Genomic DNA, 20,173 nt, shown 5'->3' with positions numbered 1-20,173 from the left:
AAAGTATCCACAATGCAGCAGAAGTAAGTAAAGGTGATAGGTAAGAAAAGCAAAATAAACCCTGTGGCAACTGTCCATTGGGTTAGATATTTCTATATTGCCTGGTAACAAAGAACTTTTGACTACTTTGAGCTACGGTCAAGTTCTTGCTCCTCTAAAACCTCTCAGCCTCTGAGACTGATGTTTATCTGAGCAATAAATCATTCTTAACCCACGGTGGTGCCATCCCTTCATTACAAAGGTGTCACCCTTTATTACAAAGGTGACAATGACAGGACAACACAGGAGAATTTATGCTGCAAGAGCCAAAAACTCTGGGAGCTGAGTGATGCTGGGAATGCTCCCAGGCTCCTGGCGGTTCCCTGTTGCCCTGTTCTTCTCAAGTTCTTCCAAGCCTTGTGGTGTTCACATTTTTGTAAATGAGTGTAAATAATGATTGTTTTGCATTCCTTTCTGAAGGAGGACAGAACTGAGGGACTGTCACTATAAGACACGAAACAACACGAACACACACACCGCTGTTCTCAAGGTGAAGAGAAAAGGAGTTTATTTTCTGACTCCAACATTTATAGATCTCCAAAAGTGACAGTGGATTGGAGGGTGACAGTGCCACCTCTCCAATGGCACTGGACAAACCAACAGTCCATCAACTCTCTCCTCTTCCACAAAGGAATGCCAAACAATGAGTTATTTACAGAAGGTGTGTGAGAAAGTTCACTACAAGAATGTCAACATCAGAAGACTTAGAAAATCTTAAAAACCAGGGCAAAAATGGACTGCTGGTTTGACCAGTGTGGTTGGAGAGGTGGCAATTTCATCCTCCAATCCACAGTCACTTATGGAACTCTATAAATATGGAGGTCCAGAAATAAATGCCCTTTTCTGCCTGGGACATCTGCTCATTCCATGTTGTAGCCATGATATTTTCTGAAAAATCCTTTCCTTAGGGTTCTTCCTCCTGAGAAGCTGAGAGGCCTCAGGAACAAAATGTAAACATTGATTATCTGCTGCTGTGGAATGCAACAGGTGCATCTGGGATTGGTCTCATGTTGGTTGTTTCTAATTAATGGCCAATCAGAGCTGGCTAGGACTCTCTGTCCAAGACTAAGGCTTTTGTTATCATTCTTTGCTATTCTATTCTTAGCCAGCCTTCTGATGAAATATTTTCTTCTATTCTTTTAGTATAGTTTTAATATAATATGTATCATAAAATAATAAATAATATAATATTTAATATAATTATATATTATATAAGAATATATAATATATAATATATAATATATAATATTATTATATATAATAATATATAATATATTTAATGTAATATATATAATAAAATAATAAATCAGCCTTCTGAAACATGGGGTCAGATCCTCATCTCTTCCCTCATCCTGGGCCCCCTGTGAACAGTGTCACACCATGTGTGTGTTCCCTGGCATCCATTCTGTTCCATTCCATTCCATTCCATTCCATTCCATTCCATTCCATTCCATTCCATTCCATTCCACTCCATTCCATTCCACTCCGTTCCATTCCACTCCGTTCCATTCCATTCCATTCCATTCCATTCCACTCCATTCCATTCCACTCCGTTCCGTTCCATTCCATTCCGTTCCATTCCATTCCATTCCACTCCGTCCCATTCCATTCCATTCCATTCCATTCCATTCCATTCCACTCCACTCCATTCCATTCCATTCCATTCCACTCCGTTCCATTCCATTCCATTCCATTCCATTCCATTCCATTCCATTCCATTCCACTCCATTCCATTCCACTCCGTTCCATTCCATTCCATTCCACTCCATTCCGTTCCATTCCATTCCATTCCATTCCACTCCGTTCCATTCCACTCCATTCCACTCCATTCCATTCCATTCCATTCCATTCCATTCCATTCCATTCCACTCCGTTCCGTTCCGTTCCGTTCCGTACCGTCCGTGCGCAGCACCAGGGGCGTGGGGGAGCCCAGCACGGGGCTCCTGCTGGCCCTGCTGGTCACCACACAGCTGTAGTTGCCCACGTCCGAGGGCTCCACCTTGGCGATGTACAGGTGCCCTGTCTCCTGGGACACGAAGCGCCGGCTGTCCTCCTGCACGAACGACGGGTACTCGTTGAAGATCCAGGCGAACGACAGGTCTGGGAGGGGAAAAACAACACAAGCAGAGGTGTTTGAAAGGGTTTTTCCAACTTTTTTCCCATCAAAGAGCACTTTATTACGATATTTGACAGCACTGCTGTGGCATTCCATTCTCTGAAAAATCCCTTCGCCCAGGGTTTTTCTGCTGGGAAGCTGAGAAGCCTCAGAGAAAAGGAAAACAATTCTTATCTCATTTGCTTCTCCTGTGTTTTGCTCGTCTGGAATGTGTTTGGAGATTGTTTACCCACAGGTGATTGTTTCATTGGGTTCTGGTGTGAATTATTTTGACTCAGTGGCCAATCAGGGCCAAGCTGTGCTGGGATTCTGGAGAGAGCCACAAGTTTTCATTATTATCCTTTTAGCATTCTCTAAGTATCCTTTCTGTATTCTTTAGTATAGTATAGTACAGTATAGTATTCTTTAATATATTCTAGTATCATACAATAATAAATTAGCCTTCTGAGAACATGGAGTCAGATTCATCATTCCTCCCCGCCACGGGGATCCCTGCAAATACAACACACTGCATTATTTACAGTACTGTACTGTGTAACAAACAGCCAACGACTGAGAAAAATACATTTTGAGAAGTACCAGAAACTAGCAAAACCTCCCATTTTCCTCACCATCTCTGGGGTGGGGAAAAACACACATGCAAAGGTGTTTGATAGGATTTTTCCACCTTTTTTTCCTTCAAAGACTGCTTTATTGCTATATTTGACAGCACTGCATTATTTACAGTACTGTACTGTGCAACAAACAGAGCCAGTGACAGAGAAAAATACAGTTTAAAAAGTACCAGAAACTAGCAAAACCCCCCATTTTTTTTCTCACCATCTCCTCCAGCAGAAGAAAAAAAAAAAAGCAAAAGAAATCCAGAATATTAGCAGGTTTGTTTAAATCTCCTTCTTTTCTCTCTTTTTTTTTTTTTTTTGAAATTTAATATGCACAGAAATAGGAGCAGACAAAAAAAGCGAGAGCAAACTTTGCTAAAATGGAAAGATTATTCATTCAGTAGCTATTTAACTGCTCAGCCAGATGATTAGCAGGTAGAAACAGGATAGCAGAATCCACGTGATAAGGATGTCAGAAGAAGTCTAAATTCCCAGAAGGGCTCATCACACACCAAAACTATTTTTTTCACACAAAAATCCATGAAAACTCCATCAAAAACATTTCTGTGTGATCCGGCCAAGTAACCCTCCCTACCACTCATTCTGATTATTTGAAAGGGGAAAAAAAACCAAACCCACACCTCGAAAGAGAAACGAAGAGATTTGGCAAAAAAATCCACTGAATTTGTTTTGTTTCCTGAGCATCACTCTGAGCCCTGTGTGGCCAATTTTAATTGGCAAAAGCCCCTTCCTGTGCCAGGCCACGTGTTTGTCTCATTCATTTCCTACAGGATCAAAGGAAAATAAATTTTTAATGGCGTTCTAGGCAAGGAATATTTTTTTTTTCACCCACGTGGCACTTATACAAAGATTACAGCTTCTGGAGGTGCTAATTAGCAATGATTACAGCCTGATTGACCTCTCTTGTGTTGCAGTGTCTGCAGCACTGGCACTGCCCCCACGAAATGGAGATCAGCCCCTCCTGCACAGCTTTAATTTGAGGGTGCACAAATGTGGGCGCACCATGGAATGAAAAGGTGACACAACCGGAGCCCTCAACCCCTCCCCAGGCTGCCAAAGCCAGCAGGACAATTCAACACAAGGTAAGACTGTGCAGGTGAAAAAAACCAACTCAATAAATGAAATTATTAAGATATTTATAGGCCGCCTAATGCAAAAAAGGCATCAAATTAAATGGCTGATCATTAACCTGCATTTAATTTTCTTCTATCAATATTTAAACCTCTTTCCATTACGGTAATTCTGCAGCAGTGGCCTGTGCCAACCATTAACAGGCTCAGGAGTTAAACTTCTGTCATATTTAGAAATATTAGAAATAAATATGAATAAATTAATAAATAATAAATAAATAGGACAAATCAATCAATCAATATATAAATATTATAACTATTTTTTGCCAAAACCAGAACCATAAGGAGGAAAAGACCTGCAAGACCATCACCTCCATGGACCTCAGGATCACCAATGGCTTTCGCCACAATTCCTTCCTCCAGAACTCAGAGGTGCAATTAGTTTGTGGAAAGGAAGGCAGCAAGGATTTGTTATGAAATAACAGTGGAATTAGTGCAGTGGGAAGCATGAAATTATTTCAAAAATAAAGAAAAAAAGAGAGCACACCTGAGGAGGTTGAAGGGCACTACGTGGTCTGAGGGAGAAGGGAGTGTGGGGTCTTTCCAAATGGGAAAGGCAGAAAATAGAGAAGAATTCTTTCTGCAGAAGAGGTGGGTGGACACAATGATCTCAGGGCTGAACACCAAGTTAGGGACAAAAAACCCCAATTTTCAGCTCCACACCAAACCCAGACACCCACAAGGCAGCTGTGGGTGACACCAGCCTTTAACGCTTCTGCTATTTATCGAATGACCTTGTTTCCTTGCTCAAAACATTATTTTATCTTAAAAATAGAAGAAAATAAAAAGAAAAAAGATGTCCAGAACATTGTGAAGATCTGGAGATGCAGCAGGAAAAGAAGCAGCTTCATTTCATTGCTAGGATATTGGGTTAAGTCAAGAATAAACCACTGAAATCAGTCACTGGGATTATGGCAGCCATGCCAAGTGGGTTCCAGTTTAATTGGGTCCTTCAACCCATGAATAAACACCCCTGGAAACCTAATTCCCCATTCAACACTTATTTTCACTGACTCCCTTAAAAAAAGGCTGGGGTATTTCTAGCCCTGTGCCCCACCACCTCATTTTATATTTACTGCCCTTTACAAAATTGCACTCTTACTTTCCAAAATAAAACAAAAATCATATTAAACAACTTGTGGTGTGATTTATTATGTTTACACCATTTGCCTGTTGCTGATCTTAGGGCACCTCCAGGGACACAAACTCACTCCCTTTCTGTCAATTACAAGTTTTCAGTTGATTTTCTGTTATAAATGGAAGTAATATTTCTCTCCTGGGCTTCCTCTGAGTTCTAAGCTTTCCAATGCATTTTTTCCTTATTTGGCGACCATACATGGATAAGGTATTGGAAATTACAGTTATTACTCAATTTTTATTTGTTTACTACGTCTTGCTTGGCGGCCTCTCTTTATTTTGCATTATTTGATTATTATTTACTGTGCAGTTTCCAACACACTCAGCATGTTCACACTGTTCCAGCCCTTTTGTGCACCCAAGTGCTCAATTAAAAAAATGCTTATAAAATTACCTGTCATTTTTAAACCTGAATTCTTTATGAAATTCAACAATTAAATCACCACGGCCTTTGGGGTTTATCAGGGTCATTTCCTGCCATTTATGAACCTGAAAAAAACCCAAATTACTGTTGCTAAAGGAACATAAAGGGGTAAAACCCACACATTTATTGGTTTTTAACTATGTTCAAAGTCAAGGCTTAAGTTTATGCACATCCTTTTGAAAATAGGGCTTTAAATAATATTTAAAGAATTTTAGAAATACAGAACTTAAAGAAATTACACATTTCTTCTAAGAGAGACTGAATCACTTCACTGGGAGATCATTTACAGAACCAGGGTGATTTTACTTCTTGTAAACAGAATTTAAGTGACAACAGCAGTGATGGAAATCCCAAAAATTCAGAAGTTGGAAAAGCAGAAGTTCAGGGGGGAAAAAAGGCACACAGACCTATGATCAAAAGGAGAAGAACAATTCACAAAGTTAATTTTATCCACTATTTGCATAAATAATGCCAGCTTTTGCTCCTTGTCTTCTGGGCCATCACTTCAATAAACCTGCTTAATATCCACCTGCCAGCCCCATAATTCACACAGAACTGAGACTTCTAAAATAGCCACAAGAAAGTGAACAATGTTCTTCTGCAACAGATTTAAAATGTTCCAAACTGACTGGATTTGAATCACCCAAGTGGGTGTTTCCAGAAATAAAACCGGTAAGAAATGAAAATTCTTGATTTTGGGGAGCATGGAGCTGATGGAACAATACTTCAAGGTTAAAAAAAAAAAACAAACCAAAAACCCAGAAACACAAACAAACAGAAAAAATCAACCACCAAAACATAAAGAGGTTTCATGTCAATCATTAATACCCAAATCCCAATTATTTCAGCATTTCTCCAGTTCTGATTTTACACTATTCTGTAGCAGAAACACCAGGAGAAGCTGAATTATCCTGGAATTTTGTGTCTCCCAATGGCTCTCTGCCCATCCCACAGGATGGCACGTGGCTCCTGGAAAACTGTTTCCAAGAGAGTAATCAGACAGAATTTAGCAATGACAGAAACTGCAATTAAAACCATGGAAATGTGCAGCAAACAGCTATTTGGAATGATCTACCTTAGGTGAAAAGTGATGGAAAAGTAACAGTGATTTTGAGAGGATAATAACAGACTCCCTAATTAAAGCAGAAACCAATTAGTTCATCATTTGGCCCAATTTCAGCTGCAAGAGTGATGAAATGGCAGAAAAGGGAGTTTGTGGACGAGCATCCCTCACTCAGGAGGAGCTCTGGGAGCTCACACTGAGCGTTCAGGGTGGGATTTTTGGGACAATCACCCACAAAAACGTCCATTTGTCACCACTGCTGCAGCTGTCTGTCTGCACAGGAACCTCTGGGAAAGTGCAAACAAATTACCTAAAAGCAGGAAATTAATTAATGAGGTAAAAGTGCAATTAAGGTCCCAGAGGATGCCCTGGGGTGTCACTGTCCCCACTGACCTCCCTGCAGGCAAATCCTTGGATTACACTGCTGTGGGACTGGGTAATGGAGTGTCAGTGCTCCCAGGGGTATAACTGGTTTTATTTTACATAAATTACCTCAGATTTCTCCTTAATACTTTTTCCTTCTCACTTGGGCCAATTTTCCTGCACTTAGTTCAGCATTCCATCCTCCCCTGGCCAGCCCCACCTCCAGCTGCTCTTCCCTGTGCCACAAACCAGGTAACATCTCCATCATTTCTCCTGACAAACAATTAAAAATTGCTTTCCAAATAAAAATCTCCTGCTCTGGAAATGCGGAACAAGGTGTTTGTGTGCTCCCATTACATATGTGTAAACTGGAGCTTAAAATGTCACAAGGTGCCTCTGTGAGAAATGGCAGCATGTTGGTAATGAAAAATCAGTTTAGAATAATATTTGAGATCAATTGTAGATAATTTCAAGGGTTTGGGGTATATTCTTGTACATATTCAATGCTCAGAAATTAAAAACTGTCCTAGGCGTGTGCAGTTGGGAAAAACAAAGCAAACCAAGGCTCAGGCTGCATTTCCAGGGGGATCCTGGGCTGCTGGCATTCACATAATTCCATCCCTGATAATGAAAAAGACTTCAGCTGCAGTCACACTTCAGAGAACAAATGGGGCTGGTATTTACTTTTTGCTCATGTTCTCTATATAAAAATAATGACAATTACAAAACCTGAGTGGCAGGGCTTGACCTGTGGCCTCCAGGAGTGATGTGAGACCGTGAGATCCGCTCAAAATAGGTGCAGAGATTTTCCAACCACTGGGATTTCACCTGAACTCTGCAGGAGAACTCTTCTGGCTGAATTTTTGTTCATACCAAATGCAAACTGTGTGATGGGAATGCAAGTCCAGCTACCAAAAGTGAAAAATGCATCCCCGGAAATTAATTTTATATTCCAGAGTATAATGGCAACACTCTGATTTGAAACTAATGTATAACATTAATTGTTTTGGCATAAAAGTTGAATTATTTCATAGCTAAAATACACCAGATCAATTTTCAGCCTGCTGTGCAGGTAATCAGGCATGCAACTTGTGTGTATGGAACAGCCCAGCACAATGAGAGCAGTGAGACACAAACACACACAATATCCTGCAATTCCAATCTACTCATTAAATGGGAATATTGAAATGTTTCAGCTGAAGCTGCAAGGTTCCTATATCAGGCTAAAACCTGATTTTCATTTTTAAACAAAACAGGGTAAGAGTCCACTTGCTACTTTGATTTTGGAAGGAGCTTTAGTTTGATGCAAAACCAGATGTAATTCTTTGAAAATACTGAGCTGTACTTTTTTGTGCTGTCCCCCAGCCTGGAGCACAGCCACAGGAGAGGTGACTGCACACAATGACCTGTCCAACCTGTGCTCAGCTGCCACAGGGATGTCACACAGCCCCTGAAGGCGGCTGAAGCCACTAAATAATTCCTGGATAATAACAATGAATCTGAATCATCCCAAGCAGCGCCACAAGCAAGGCTCACCAATGTAATTAAAGCACCAACATTTCCCAGCTCATCCTTGGGAAACAGATGCTCCAGACTGGCAGCTGATTTCTTTATTAACACCAACCCCCTCGTGGTCAGTCCCACCCCAAAGATTCCTGTCACTGTCACGTTTTCTGAAACTTCTGAAGCTTCTCAGCTTCCCAGGATTTCTTCTCCTGGGAAGCTGAGAAGCCTCAGAAAAATGAAAACAATATTATCTCATTTGCTTCTGCTGTGTTTTGCTGCTTTGGAACGTGGTTTGGAGATTGTTTATTCAACAGGTGAATGTTTGATTGGTTTCATATGAATCGTTTTAACTTAATGACCAATCACTGTCCAGCTGGGTTGTGACTCTGGAAGGAGTAACGAGTTTTCATTATCATTCTTTGTAGCCTTCTGTAATTATCCTTTCTCTATTCTTTAGTACAGTTTAGTAGAGCAGAATAGAATAGAATAGAATAGAATAGAATAGAATAGAATAGAATAGAATAGAATAGAATAGAATAATAAATTAGCCTTCTGAGAACATGGAGTCAGATTCACCTTTCCTCCCCACAACTTCTGCCTGTATTCTTTTTCTATTCTTTAGTATAGTTTAATATAGCATGTAATTAATATAATATAATATAATATAATATAATATAATATAATATAATATAATATAATATAATAATAAATTAGCCTTCTGAGAACATGGAGTCAGATTCATCTTTCCTCCCCACAACTTCTGCCTGTATTCTTTTTCTATTATTTAGTATAGTTTAGTATAGCATTTAATAGAATATAATTAATATCATATCATATCTCTTATCATATATCGTATCACATAATAAATTAGCCTTCTTAGAACATGGAGTCAGATTCTCATTTCCTCCTCTTTTGGGGAACCCCCAGACCCTCACAGATTCCCTTGGGAAGGGCTGAGCACGTGGCCCTGCTGCCCAGGGCCCACGATCCAGGATCCTGCCCATGGCTTTGCATCCCCAGTGCTCCTCAGCTGGCACTGGAACATCCCAGATGTGCATGAGAGCCTGACAGAACAGCCCTGCTGCTCTGGGCTCCCAGGGCTGAACAAAAATCCCAATTTTGCTTCCCCTGGAGCTGTGCAGGGGATGGATTGGATCCTCCCCATCGCATTTCTGCACTGATTGTCCCAACCTGGCTCTGAGCACGCTGCTCCCACTCTGGAGGCAGCACAGAAATAAGAAAATGCTTGAGGAAGCAATATGTAAATACATCCCCATTAGCCACATCCATTCCAAGTGACAAACTGTTCCTTTAATCACCTCCCTAGAACTTTACATTTAATTGCTGAGAGCGTTCCCAGAACTCTGTTGTGCTTTTTCAATAGCTGGAAGTATTTTAAAATTGCTTCCTGCCTGTAATAATTCTGAGGATAAAAAAGGCGATCGTTTGGTTTATTGCGGAGCTAAAATAAATCTGATTTCTTGTGAATGTTAAATATTAGGGACATAAACCAAGGGAAACTAATGGAAATAACCCAGGAGTCAATTTTGAAAGTAAAGCACCAACATTTATATATGGAAGCAGTAGTTAGTGACACTTTCATTTGGTACTCTTGCACTCTTTTAGGAGAAGGTACTTGGTAAAACCCTTGTGAAAAACAAAAATTCCTTTCAGCACTCTTGTTCTGAGTGCTGGGACTGCAGCCACCTCCCTCCTGCCTCCTCCTAATCAATTATCCTGTTTGCAAAGAAAAACCCAAATATTTTACTAGAGAAGATAATAAAGAGCTGGAGGAGAAACACCCCACAGTCACAATTTAGGGATAAAAATAAACTTGGTGGAGAGTGAAATGCAGTTATTGTCTCCAATTTTCTCCTTTTTCCCCCAAGGCAGAACTGAGATACCTGGGACTGGGTAAGTAAAAAGGTTCAACTTGAATTTTTTCTTGCAATTTGGTTCTTCCTAATCAACTTTTGCCTTTTTCTTTCCATCCCTCCATTCTTCCAAGAGATATTCCACAAATGAACGTGGAGTTCAAGAGTTCTGTAAGATTTTGGGGTAAGAAATTGCTAAAAGCTTCTAGGGTTGTTTATCCACCTCTCTGTCAGCTTAAAAACATGCACAATAAAGCAATTTAAGAAAATATATATATATATATATATATATATATATATATATATATATATATATATATATAATTATAATATTATATTATTTATAATAATGAATATATTAAAATATATTAAAATTTATTATTTATAAATAATATGTACTAATTTCAGCCTGGATTATCTCTCTGTCAGCTTAAAAACATGCACTATAAAGCAAATTAAGATGGTGCATAAATATATACATATATAAATATATATAATAATTATAATATTATAATACTTATAATAATAATAAATCTATTAAAATATATATTAACTAATTTATAATTTATAAATAAGATTTAATAATTTCAGCCTGGATTATGTCAGTTTATCTGTCTTATCTATCTATAAGTTCTCTGTCAGTTTATCTATGATTATATGCTTATAAAGCAAATAAAGAGGGTTTATATATATATATAAATATATATATATTATAATATTAATAATAATAAATCTGTAAAAAATATATTAATTTATAATTTATAAATAATATGTAACAATTTCAGCCTGGATTACCTCAGCCTGGAAAACAGGCTTATCAAAAGAAAAAAGATTTAGAATGACTGCATCTGACAAAGTGCACAGCAGACTGTCTCTGCAGCACTGGAAATCACTGGGAGATCCAGCTGTGAACATGTATTATTTCCCCTCATATGGACAAACATAAGTGTCTCTCAGGTACCATTTGATTTCAAACTGTCAGCTGAAATTTGTGCAGATGATGATGATGACACCAGCAGGACTATTGAAAAATATGTTTTTAAATAAAAATGCCATTTCTCCTTGGCAGATTGAAACAGCACAGGAACGCTATGGAGCCATTTCTAAGGCCAGTGCTCTTACAATATTCAAGGTACCACTCTCCTCAAAATGCATTTTTGTGCAAGAACCTTTCCAAGTGTGATTTATTCCTGATGCCCAGGCGTGTGTCATCCACAGCCTGCAAGGGCAGCAGGAGCAAAGGTGCAAAACAGGATGGGGAAAGGGGAGTTCAGATGGGATATTGGGAATTGCTCCCTGGCACAGGTGCCCAGAGCAGCTGGGGCTGCCCCTGCATCCCTGGCAGTGCCCAAGGCCAGGCTGGCATTGGGGTTTGGGGACACCTGGGACAGTGGGAGGGGTCCCTGCCCATGGGGTGGAATCAGATCTTTAAGGTCTCTTCCAACCCAAAACCTGCTGTGCACTGTGGTGGTGTTCACAAGATGAGGGAAGAGATGAGAATCTTGACTCCATGTTCCAGAAGGCTGATTTATTATTTCATGATATACATTATATTAAAAGAAAATGATATATTAAAACTATACTGAAGAATAGAAGAAAGGATTTAATCAGAAGCCTAGCAAAGGGAAGGAATGATAATAAAATCTTGTGGCTGCTCACAGCCTCGACACAGGTGGCTGCCATTGGTCATCAAGTAAAAACAATTCATGTGCTGGGTCAACAATTCTCCAAATCACACTCCAAAGCAGCAAAACATGGAGAAGCTGAAGCTTCTCAGCTTCTCAGGAGAAAAGATCCTAACGAAAGGAGTTTTTATAAAATACATCTGTGACACTGCAGTAGGACAGAAATCCTATTCTGGAGTTGCACCTCTCTAACTTCACTTTAATTTAAAGGAATAAAACGTTTCCAAAACCAAAAACATACAACTAATTCCACTTACATTCCCCTGAAAAAATAGCATGTTGCTATTCAAGAGTTGCAGAAGAGAAGCAATCAGAGCATCCAAATATTTCTGGCATCTGAGACTCTTTCCATGCCATGTTATTCATGAAGCAGAGCCCTGCTGGAACTTGCAGGTCTCCAAATGGCAATACAAGAGGCACAAGCAAAAATTTGCAAGTCTAAACACTCATTCGGAACAGACATGACATTATTCAGTGAAGGATTTGTCATAGCAAACACTGAGCAATAAATTGGGATCTATTTTTCCATGATCTAATATTATTTCCTATCAGCATGTCACAACTCTGACACAATATGCTGTGAGCTGAATTGATCCCTGCCCTTCAAATCCTGCCTCGTTTATGGATTAAACCCACATTTATCAGGGAGTTACATGAAGAGGGAGGACAAATCCTCGCTGCTTTATCCACGCAGGAACATCCCTGCCACACTGCATGAAACAGGAACACAGAGCACACAAGGCTCGTTAGGAATAAAGCAGAATTTCCTTGCAATTTCCAAGCAACAGTTCCACAAAATTCTAGTTATTTGTTTAATTTCTTGCATTTTGGTTTTTGAAAAAAAATTGATTTATTTATTTATTGGGTTATGGTCCCATTCCCCATGGGAATAACGCAGCAGGATGTAAACCAATGTAAAACTAATGTTGAGTTTTTTCAGGCAAACCAAAATATGTTGAAATGTTCAAATAACTATCAAGTAAATCTTCACTTCTACCATTAAAAATCATCTTTTTCTCTGTGTATAAAGCAGCTTTAAGCCACCCTAAACAACACAAAAGGACCATGCCTCATTGCCTGCTCCTCTCTCAAAGAGCAGAAACACCTCATAAATCCAAAATCAATGTCAGCTGAGGAAAACTCACTGTACTAAACAAATATAAATCACAATATACAGGAACAGAAATAACAGCTGAAGAGGAGCTACACAATAATCACAATACAGTTCAGTAGTAACAGGAGGTAAAACCCTACAGGAACTCAGATTTGCTTTACTGAGGGCTTTGTCACTCGTTAGATACCAATTCTGGAACAAAACCAGTAGCAGAGAAAAATCATTTTTAGATCTCCATATGTCTAGCTTTCCCCATTCTTGGCAGAATGGGCAAAAATTAGCATCACATGAATGTTTTTTAACCAGCTGCACATTAACTGTGTCCAACATTAGGTCTGGGATATTGAGATGTTTGTTGGATTGACAGCCCTTTAAAACCATTAAGGACATCACAGTAACACAGTAAAAAGTCAAAATAGCTGTAGAGATTTCAGTGCAATTTAAAGGTTGTAACCACTGGAAAAGTAGCAGGAGAGCTACATAAATCCATTTTTTATGTTATTTTACCTTTTGAGCATGTGGGTGAGATGATTTACTGATTTTTGGTGGCAAAAAAGGGTATTTTAACAGGTTCTGTGCAACAGAATTCAAAGATTCAGAAGTATGGCCATGCAGAACAGTGACAGATGACCATCTTAATTATCCAAACATCACTGCTCAATTATGAGACAACTTAGGGTATTTAACATAAAACGAGCCTGGACCAGAAAAATATTTCGGGGAAAAAGTCTTCACACTCAAATCCAGTCATTTACCAAATCTTCCACTCAGTGAATCCCAAACAAGACTGCTAAAAAAGGGAATTTTATTTAATTTCCAGAAAGGGGAAATGTGGTAACTTAAAAGAAAGTGATTTGTGGTTCGTAAATGGAGTTTCATTGTTGGTTTAATGCTGGGTGTCCACAGCCCAGAGGAGCTGGAACTGCACACTCAAAAGCACAAAACCACTGCTCACTGCAGGAACAATTTGCTCCCCATTGAAAAGGGACATTCATATGACTTATGTAAATATCTGTGCCTAAGATAAGCAAGGAAAAAAATATGATAAATTGCAGAAGGGAAGCAATTTTCTTTTTCCATACTATGAGCTGGCATTTCTGTGGGGATGAGCATTGCTTTCTATTGTAACTGGGATGCTGTACATGGAGGAATAATCACTATTTAATCAAGTCTCTTCTTGCAAACTCTTTGCAGAGAATGCAAGAAATAAGTGCAATTAAGTTAGCAAGATCTTAGAAACTGCACAACACACCAGAAAACAAAAGCAGAGTATTTTGGGGGCTACAGGGGGAGAGGAAACAAGCTGGTGGAGCACGTTTTTAGAATTAGCATTGTCTGGAATTATTTGATAGCTCAGCGCAATAAATACAGACTCCAAGTTAAAAAAAGAGTCAGATCAGTGATCTGGAAAGGGCTGAACATCCCTGAGGCCAGGTCAGCTGGTCCTAAACCATCCCTGCTCTTGCTAACAAACCACTTCTGCTTCCTGGCTGGATGTTTTATCCCAGGTTTCCTGCCCTGCATCCCACCCTGCAGGGCTGTTTGGTGTCACCTTGCCACAGCTTTATTCCAGCGAAGAAAGGATTTTTTTTCCACCTTGCTCCACATCTCCTGAAAACTTGAACATTTAATCCTCCAACTCTCAGACAGCTTCAAGGATTTGAAATAACTCTGGTACCAGTTCTCGGTGCCATTTGGTAACTCTGGGAGAGCTGAGCTCTGTTTTTGCACGAACACCACAATTAGTGTGGGGGTGTCGATCATCTCCCATCTGCTGAGTGCAGGGGGAATTCTCACCTCTCCCAGCCACTGTTCCCAGCACCAGGAGCTCGTCTGGCATCCCCTCCTGCTCCACACCTCAAACTGAAACCTTGCCAGAGCCAGGCAGCGCTGCCTCAGCTTGGCCATCACCTCTGGGTGCAAACCCACACACAGCACACAGCTGGAGGAACAGCTGGGCCAGTTCAGCCCTGGGGCTGCATCTAGAAGGAAAATTTAATCATTCTAATTCTTATAGATAGCTGGGAGAATGACCCATTTCCTCAGCTGCTGAAAGACAAAGCTGCTGCAAGGCTATAAAGATGATTTAAGAGTATGTATCAGTTTAGAGGGGGAAAAATTCTGCAAGCTCAGACAGTTGTAAAATTGCCACTTTATGGCTGTGTCTGCTTGGACTCTGCCAAATTTATGAGGCCACAACACCTATATTATTGAATATAATGTCTCGCTTTTATTACCTCGTCTTTGCAATCAGATCCAATGTTTAACATCACAGCCCTTCAATAATGACACACCGTATCAATTAAAAACAATAAAACCAGTTCCTTCCAGATATTACTGGAGGCTCAATAGCAATTAGTCACAGCCTGAAGATGCAGAAGGAGGGAAGAAATGCACTTGCAACTTTTGGTCCACCAAGAATCCATATATCCGCTTTTCTCACCCCCTGAGTGCAGCAGTGGTTTAAATTACCCAGCATCATTCCACCCCACCACAGAATGTCTTGATTGCAAGAACACAGGCACTGCTCAAGGCAACCTGCAATTCTCTGCTCACGGGGAAAACTGGATTCACTGAGGCTCAGCAATTGTGAAATTGGGCAGAATGCAACTCTAGAAGATACTCCATTAATTACAAGAAATCCCATAAAAACCAGACACATTAAGCGCACAGAAATTACTGGGAATGAGATAAAAGTAAATCCTCCTAAATACTTCCTTCCCCCCTCCTTTGTTTTTGGTTTCTTTCTCTCTGCTTTTACTCAGAACTCAAGATTTGGTTATAATTCTGATTTTTGGCATTCCAGGGATGCTGCCCAGCCCCACCAGCCCAGGGTCCCCCTTACCTCCAGCCCGGGGCGGGGTCCCACAGAGCAGCACGACGCCCTGGCCTTCGCGCACCGACACCGCGCTCCTCATCCTCGTCCTGGAGCTCTCCACATCTGCCAGGGAACACCAACAGACAGCACAGTGACACTCTGAAACCCTGGCATTCCCAAATCCTGGCATTCCCAAATCCTGGCATTCTCAAATCCTGATAATCCCAAATCCTGATATTCTGAAATTCTGGCATTCTCAGATCCTGGCATTCTCAAACCCTGACATTCTGAAATTCTGGCATTCTCAAATCCTGGCATTCCCAAATCCTGGCATCCCCAAATCTTGACAATCCCAAATCCTGGCATTCCCAAATCCTGACAATCCCAAATCCTGACAATCCCAAATCCTGGCATCCCCAAATCCCGACAATCCCAAATCCTGGCATTGCCAAATCCCGACAATCCCAAATCCTGGCATTCCTAAATCCTGACAATCCCAAATCCTGGCATCCCCAAATCCTGACAATCCCAAATCCTGGCATTCTCAAATCCCAACAATCCCAAATCCTGGCATTCTCAAATCCTGACAATCCCAAATGCTGGCATCCCCAAATCTTGACAATCCCAAATCCTGGCATTCTCAAATCCTGGCATCCCCAAATCCTGGCATTCCCAAATCCTGACAATCCCAAATCCTGACAATCCCAAATCCTGGCATTCTTAAATCCCGACAATCCCAAATGCTGGCATCCCCAAATCTTGACAATCCCAAATCCTGGCATTCTCAAATCCTGGCATCCTCAAATCCTGGCATTCCCAAATCTTGTCAATCCCAAATCCTGGCATTCTTAAATCCTGACAATCCCAAATCCTGACATTCCCAATTCCTGAGTTCCCATCTCTCACTCTGCAGCCGGAGCCAGCAGACTCAGCACAGCCCCTGCAGAAGCAAAGGCTGCCTGGCACAAGGGGGGATGACAGAATTAGGGCTGAAGGGACCTAATCTGCAGTAAAATAATTGATCAGATCCTGTGGTTAATTCTGTTCCTATGCCTGGCTTCTGCTAACCTGACTTTGATAACCAAAACGGAGACAATGACTTAAAAATAAATTCTTAATCCACTCTTTCTTTGGAAGTGAAGGCTATGATGAACAGCATCAAGCTGCCATGTCCAGTGTAAAACACCACTACTTACAGCTATTCAGAAAACAGATATGGATTTTTCCCAAGAGCAGGGAACCTCCTGGAGCACATTCCTGCAGGAGAATCCCCTGGAGCATCACTAAGGCAGAGCTTTGCTCCTCGGTGTGCTGACCCAGGGCTCTGCTCTGCCTGGCCTCGGGTCTCTGGGGTTATTTCAAGCTGTGTAAGGATCACAGGGCACCCTAAGGTGGAAGGGATTATTGAGTCCATCTTCTGGTCTTGCAAAGGACAACCCAAAAATCACACACAGCATTGTCCAGCACTTCTTGGGGGGAAGCGAATGCTACAGTATCCATAAATGTAAATATTTTATCATAAATTTATACAGGCTTTCCCTCTACCTGGTGAGTCAAGATCCAAGAAAGCTGGGCCTCATTATACCCTTCAACTAAATTAAGCTAAATACAACATGTAATACAAGCCAAGATCAAAGTCCTTCACTTACAAAGGCTTTTCCATAAATAAGCCATACATTTTTCCATAACAGCAGACAATTAAAAAAAATTTATTTGTTTATAACCTTGTATAGGATGCTAAACGAACACAGTCTTTAAATAAAGCTGTCTTTATAACCAAGCATAACAGGAGCAGTGAGTTGACCAACAGCAGCTATTTCCCCAAAATACAGCATTTTTTATTGCTGCAAAGCAACAGCTGTTACAGTGAGAACACTGAATAAGAGAGACCAGAATTTCAATGCTTCCTTTAAAAAAGGCTGCAGTAAGAGAGTGTTGTACAATCCTTTGTTAGTACACATAAAGTTCACAGAATATTTCTTAGAAGGGCTGTTTTCAGCTTCCCATGTGAATTTCCACGCAGGTATCCTCAGAATAAACTCAGATCTTTTTGCTGGATGTGATGGAGAAGTCACATAAAACCCCAGCCAAAGTGATTTCACTCAGGGATCAAAACAGCACAGCCTTAAATTATTGTTTCAGGCCTTTCCAGCACCTTGCTCTTTCTCCCATAACATTATACATTCATCAGCTGCCCCAACACCATTCCTCAGAGCCATGCAAGGAAAAACCAGGAGCTGCCAGCACCTCAGAGAACACACACTGCCCTGTTCCAGCATGAATCACACCCAAAGAATTAATACTTTACATAAAAAATTCATTTAGACCACATTGTGCCCTCTTGCATCACAACCATCAGAAGTCATCAATCTTCAATAATACCATTTCCATAACTGAAATGGGTTTTTCAGTCCATGTGCTCATTTATTGCAACTACAGACCTTCAGAACCTTCCTGTCTTTGTGTTGTCCAGCAAATCCTATGGGCAGGATGGGACTGGGTTGGGAGCACCTTGGGAAGGGATGTGGGATATCCTGGAGGATTGGGAAGGCAATCAGCCCAGAGGCACCCAGACAGGACCCACCACAGCCCTGCAGTTTGAGCTGCTGCAAAATTGTAAAAAACTGTATTATTAATCATTGATTGCAGGTGATGACTGTTGTCACAGAAAAACAGGTTTTAGGGAAACAAGCAGCAATGCATATCCGTCCAAAAATGGAGAATATGAGCCATGCTACAATAAAAGAAGCATGAAGGTCCCTATCCCACCTTCCAGAGCACCTCAACCACCAGACTCATCACACAGCTGCCCAAATGCCAGCACTCAATTTCTCTACAAACTTCTGTATTCTCCTGTCTGGCACAGCTTTGATAATGAAAAATCAGCATGCAGAACAGGAGCAGAGCTCTTCATTAGCATGACACAGTGAAGTCCCAATCTCTGACCTTGGAGAGCACTGGCTGCTCCTGAACACGATGCTGGTCTGATTTTCTGGTGCTCCTGCAGCAGATTCAGAGGACTGAAGGTCAAACCCAGGCATGTTTGGAAGTGTATCAACAGTGATTGTTTATCCTTGAGCTTCTTTGTAAGGTTTTTGTTTGATTTTTTAATAAAGCCACTACTGCAATCACAATAACGCCAGGGAGGAGAGCTGGGTCTTCTAACAAAACTTCTTATTACATGAACTCATTGGGAAGGGACATGAAGTCCTCAGGGTAAATAAAATCCCTTAAAAGGTGGGCTAATAATGGCACAGCTTGTTTACTTTTACAGATTGAACTGTATCCCTCTGAAATCAGAGGCTCTCATCCTGCTGAAATGTCTGTCTCGATAGATAAAATATAACTGGAAGCAAAGAGCAGAGATCAGGACAGAAGATGGTTTTGAGGAGTGGTGAGTCAGAACAGGATTCACGTTCCAGCACCCATGGGATGACAATATCCCACTGATCACTGAAGGAAAAGGCCAAAATCACAAAAAGAGTCTCTGCATTTTATCTGCTGGACTAAAGACTGGTTTATCCATCAGCAGATCTTTAAAACTCTCTCATGGTCACCGAACTGAAGTGCCTTCATTAGTTTCTCCTGTCTTATTCTTTTCACTTCTTCCTTGCATTTACTACACCCTCACTTGAACCTCCTTTCATCTGAAAAGCAACTATTCATGGAAAAAATGCACAATTTATTACTGAACCCTACCAGGCAAAGGCTCTAATCCTGACACTGAAAATATTTTGGTAAAAATGTTACAAAATCCTGACTACAAGGGGAAAAAAAAATCCAACATAAAAACCAAGCTAAAACTGTAATTTGCAAATTAAATGGTTTTATTGCCTGTTTATAGTTTGCCATATAGAAGGAAGTTTAAAATTAGCAACTGAGGCTTTCTGACTCCTGAAACAGCATTTTCTTCTCCTTTCCCCTGCTAGCACATGTATTTGCCTCATTGCTTTAGTACCAAGTCCATAAAGTTGTATTAACTGAAATATACACACCATTGCATTAAAATGGAGAAAAAACCCCACAATTCAGCTTTGTTGCAAAGTCTTTGATTCTGCCCAAAGTGCAAACAACAAAATGAGTTCCTACCCATACCAAAAGTATGTCAAAACTGTGTATTCCACTGGGCTCCCTCCTTTTAAGGAGTTTATTAAGTTTATTAAGCCAAGTTTTCAGTCTCAAGCACTGAGACTTCAAGTGGCTGAGAAAGATTCCAAAATGTGGAGTGACAGTGATGTATAAAACCTGTAACACCTGTATTGGAACACTCCTGTGATACTCAGG

At 40.5% G+C, this 20,173-nt stretch overlaps 1 protein-coding gene across 2 annotated transcripts in view; it reads right to left on the bottom strand.

Moving 5' to 3' along the window:
- The window catches only part of CNTN3 (contactin 3), a 101,646-nt gene that overhangs the window by 37,051 nt on the left and 44,422 nt on the right, over positions 1–20,173 (bottom strand). For both annotated transcript variants that reach the window (XM_074550338.1, XM_074550337.1), the window contains exons 3-4: positions 15,917–16,012; positions 1,936–2,139 (exon numbers count right to left, since the gene is read on the bottom strand). In XM_074550338.1, the coding sequence (XP_074406439.1) occupies positions 1,936–2,139; positions 15,917–16,012 (300 nt within the window). The remainder of the gene's footprint in view (positions 1–1,935; positions 2,140–15,916; positions 16,013–20,173) is intronic.

Source organism: Zonotrichia albicollis, chromosome 12 (genome assembly GCF_047830755.1).
Source record: "Zonotrichia albicollis isolate bZonAlb1 chromosome 12, bZonAlb1.hap1, whole genome shotgun sequence".
NCBI classification, from domain to species: domain Eukaryota; kingdom Metazoa; phylum Chordata; class Aves; order Passeriformes; family Passerellidae; genus Zonotrichia; species Zonotrichia albicollis.
Note: the sequence above shows the minus strand (reverse complement) of the source record. Positions and strands in the feature narration are given on the sequence as shown.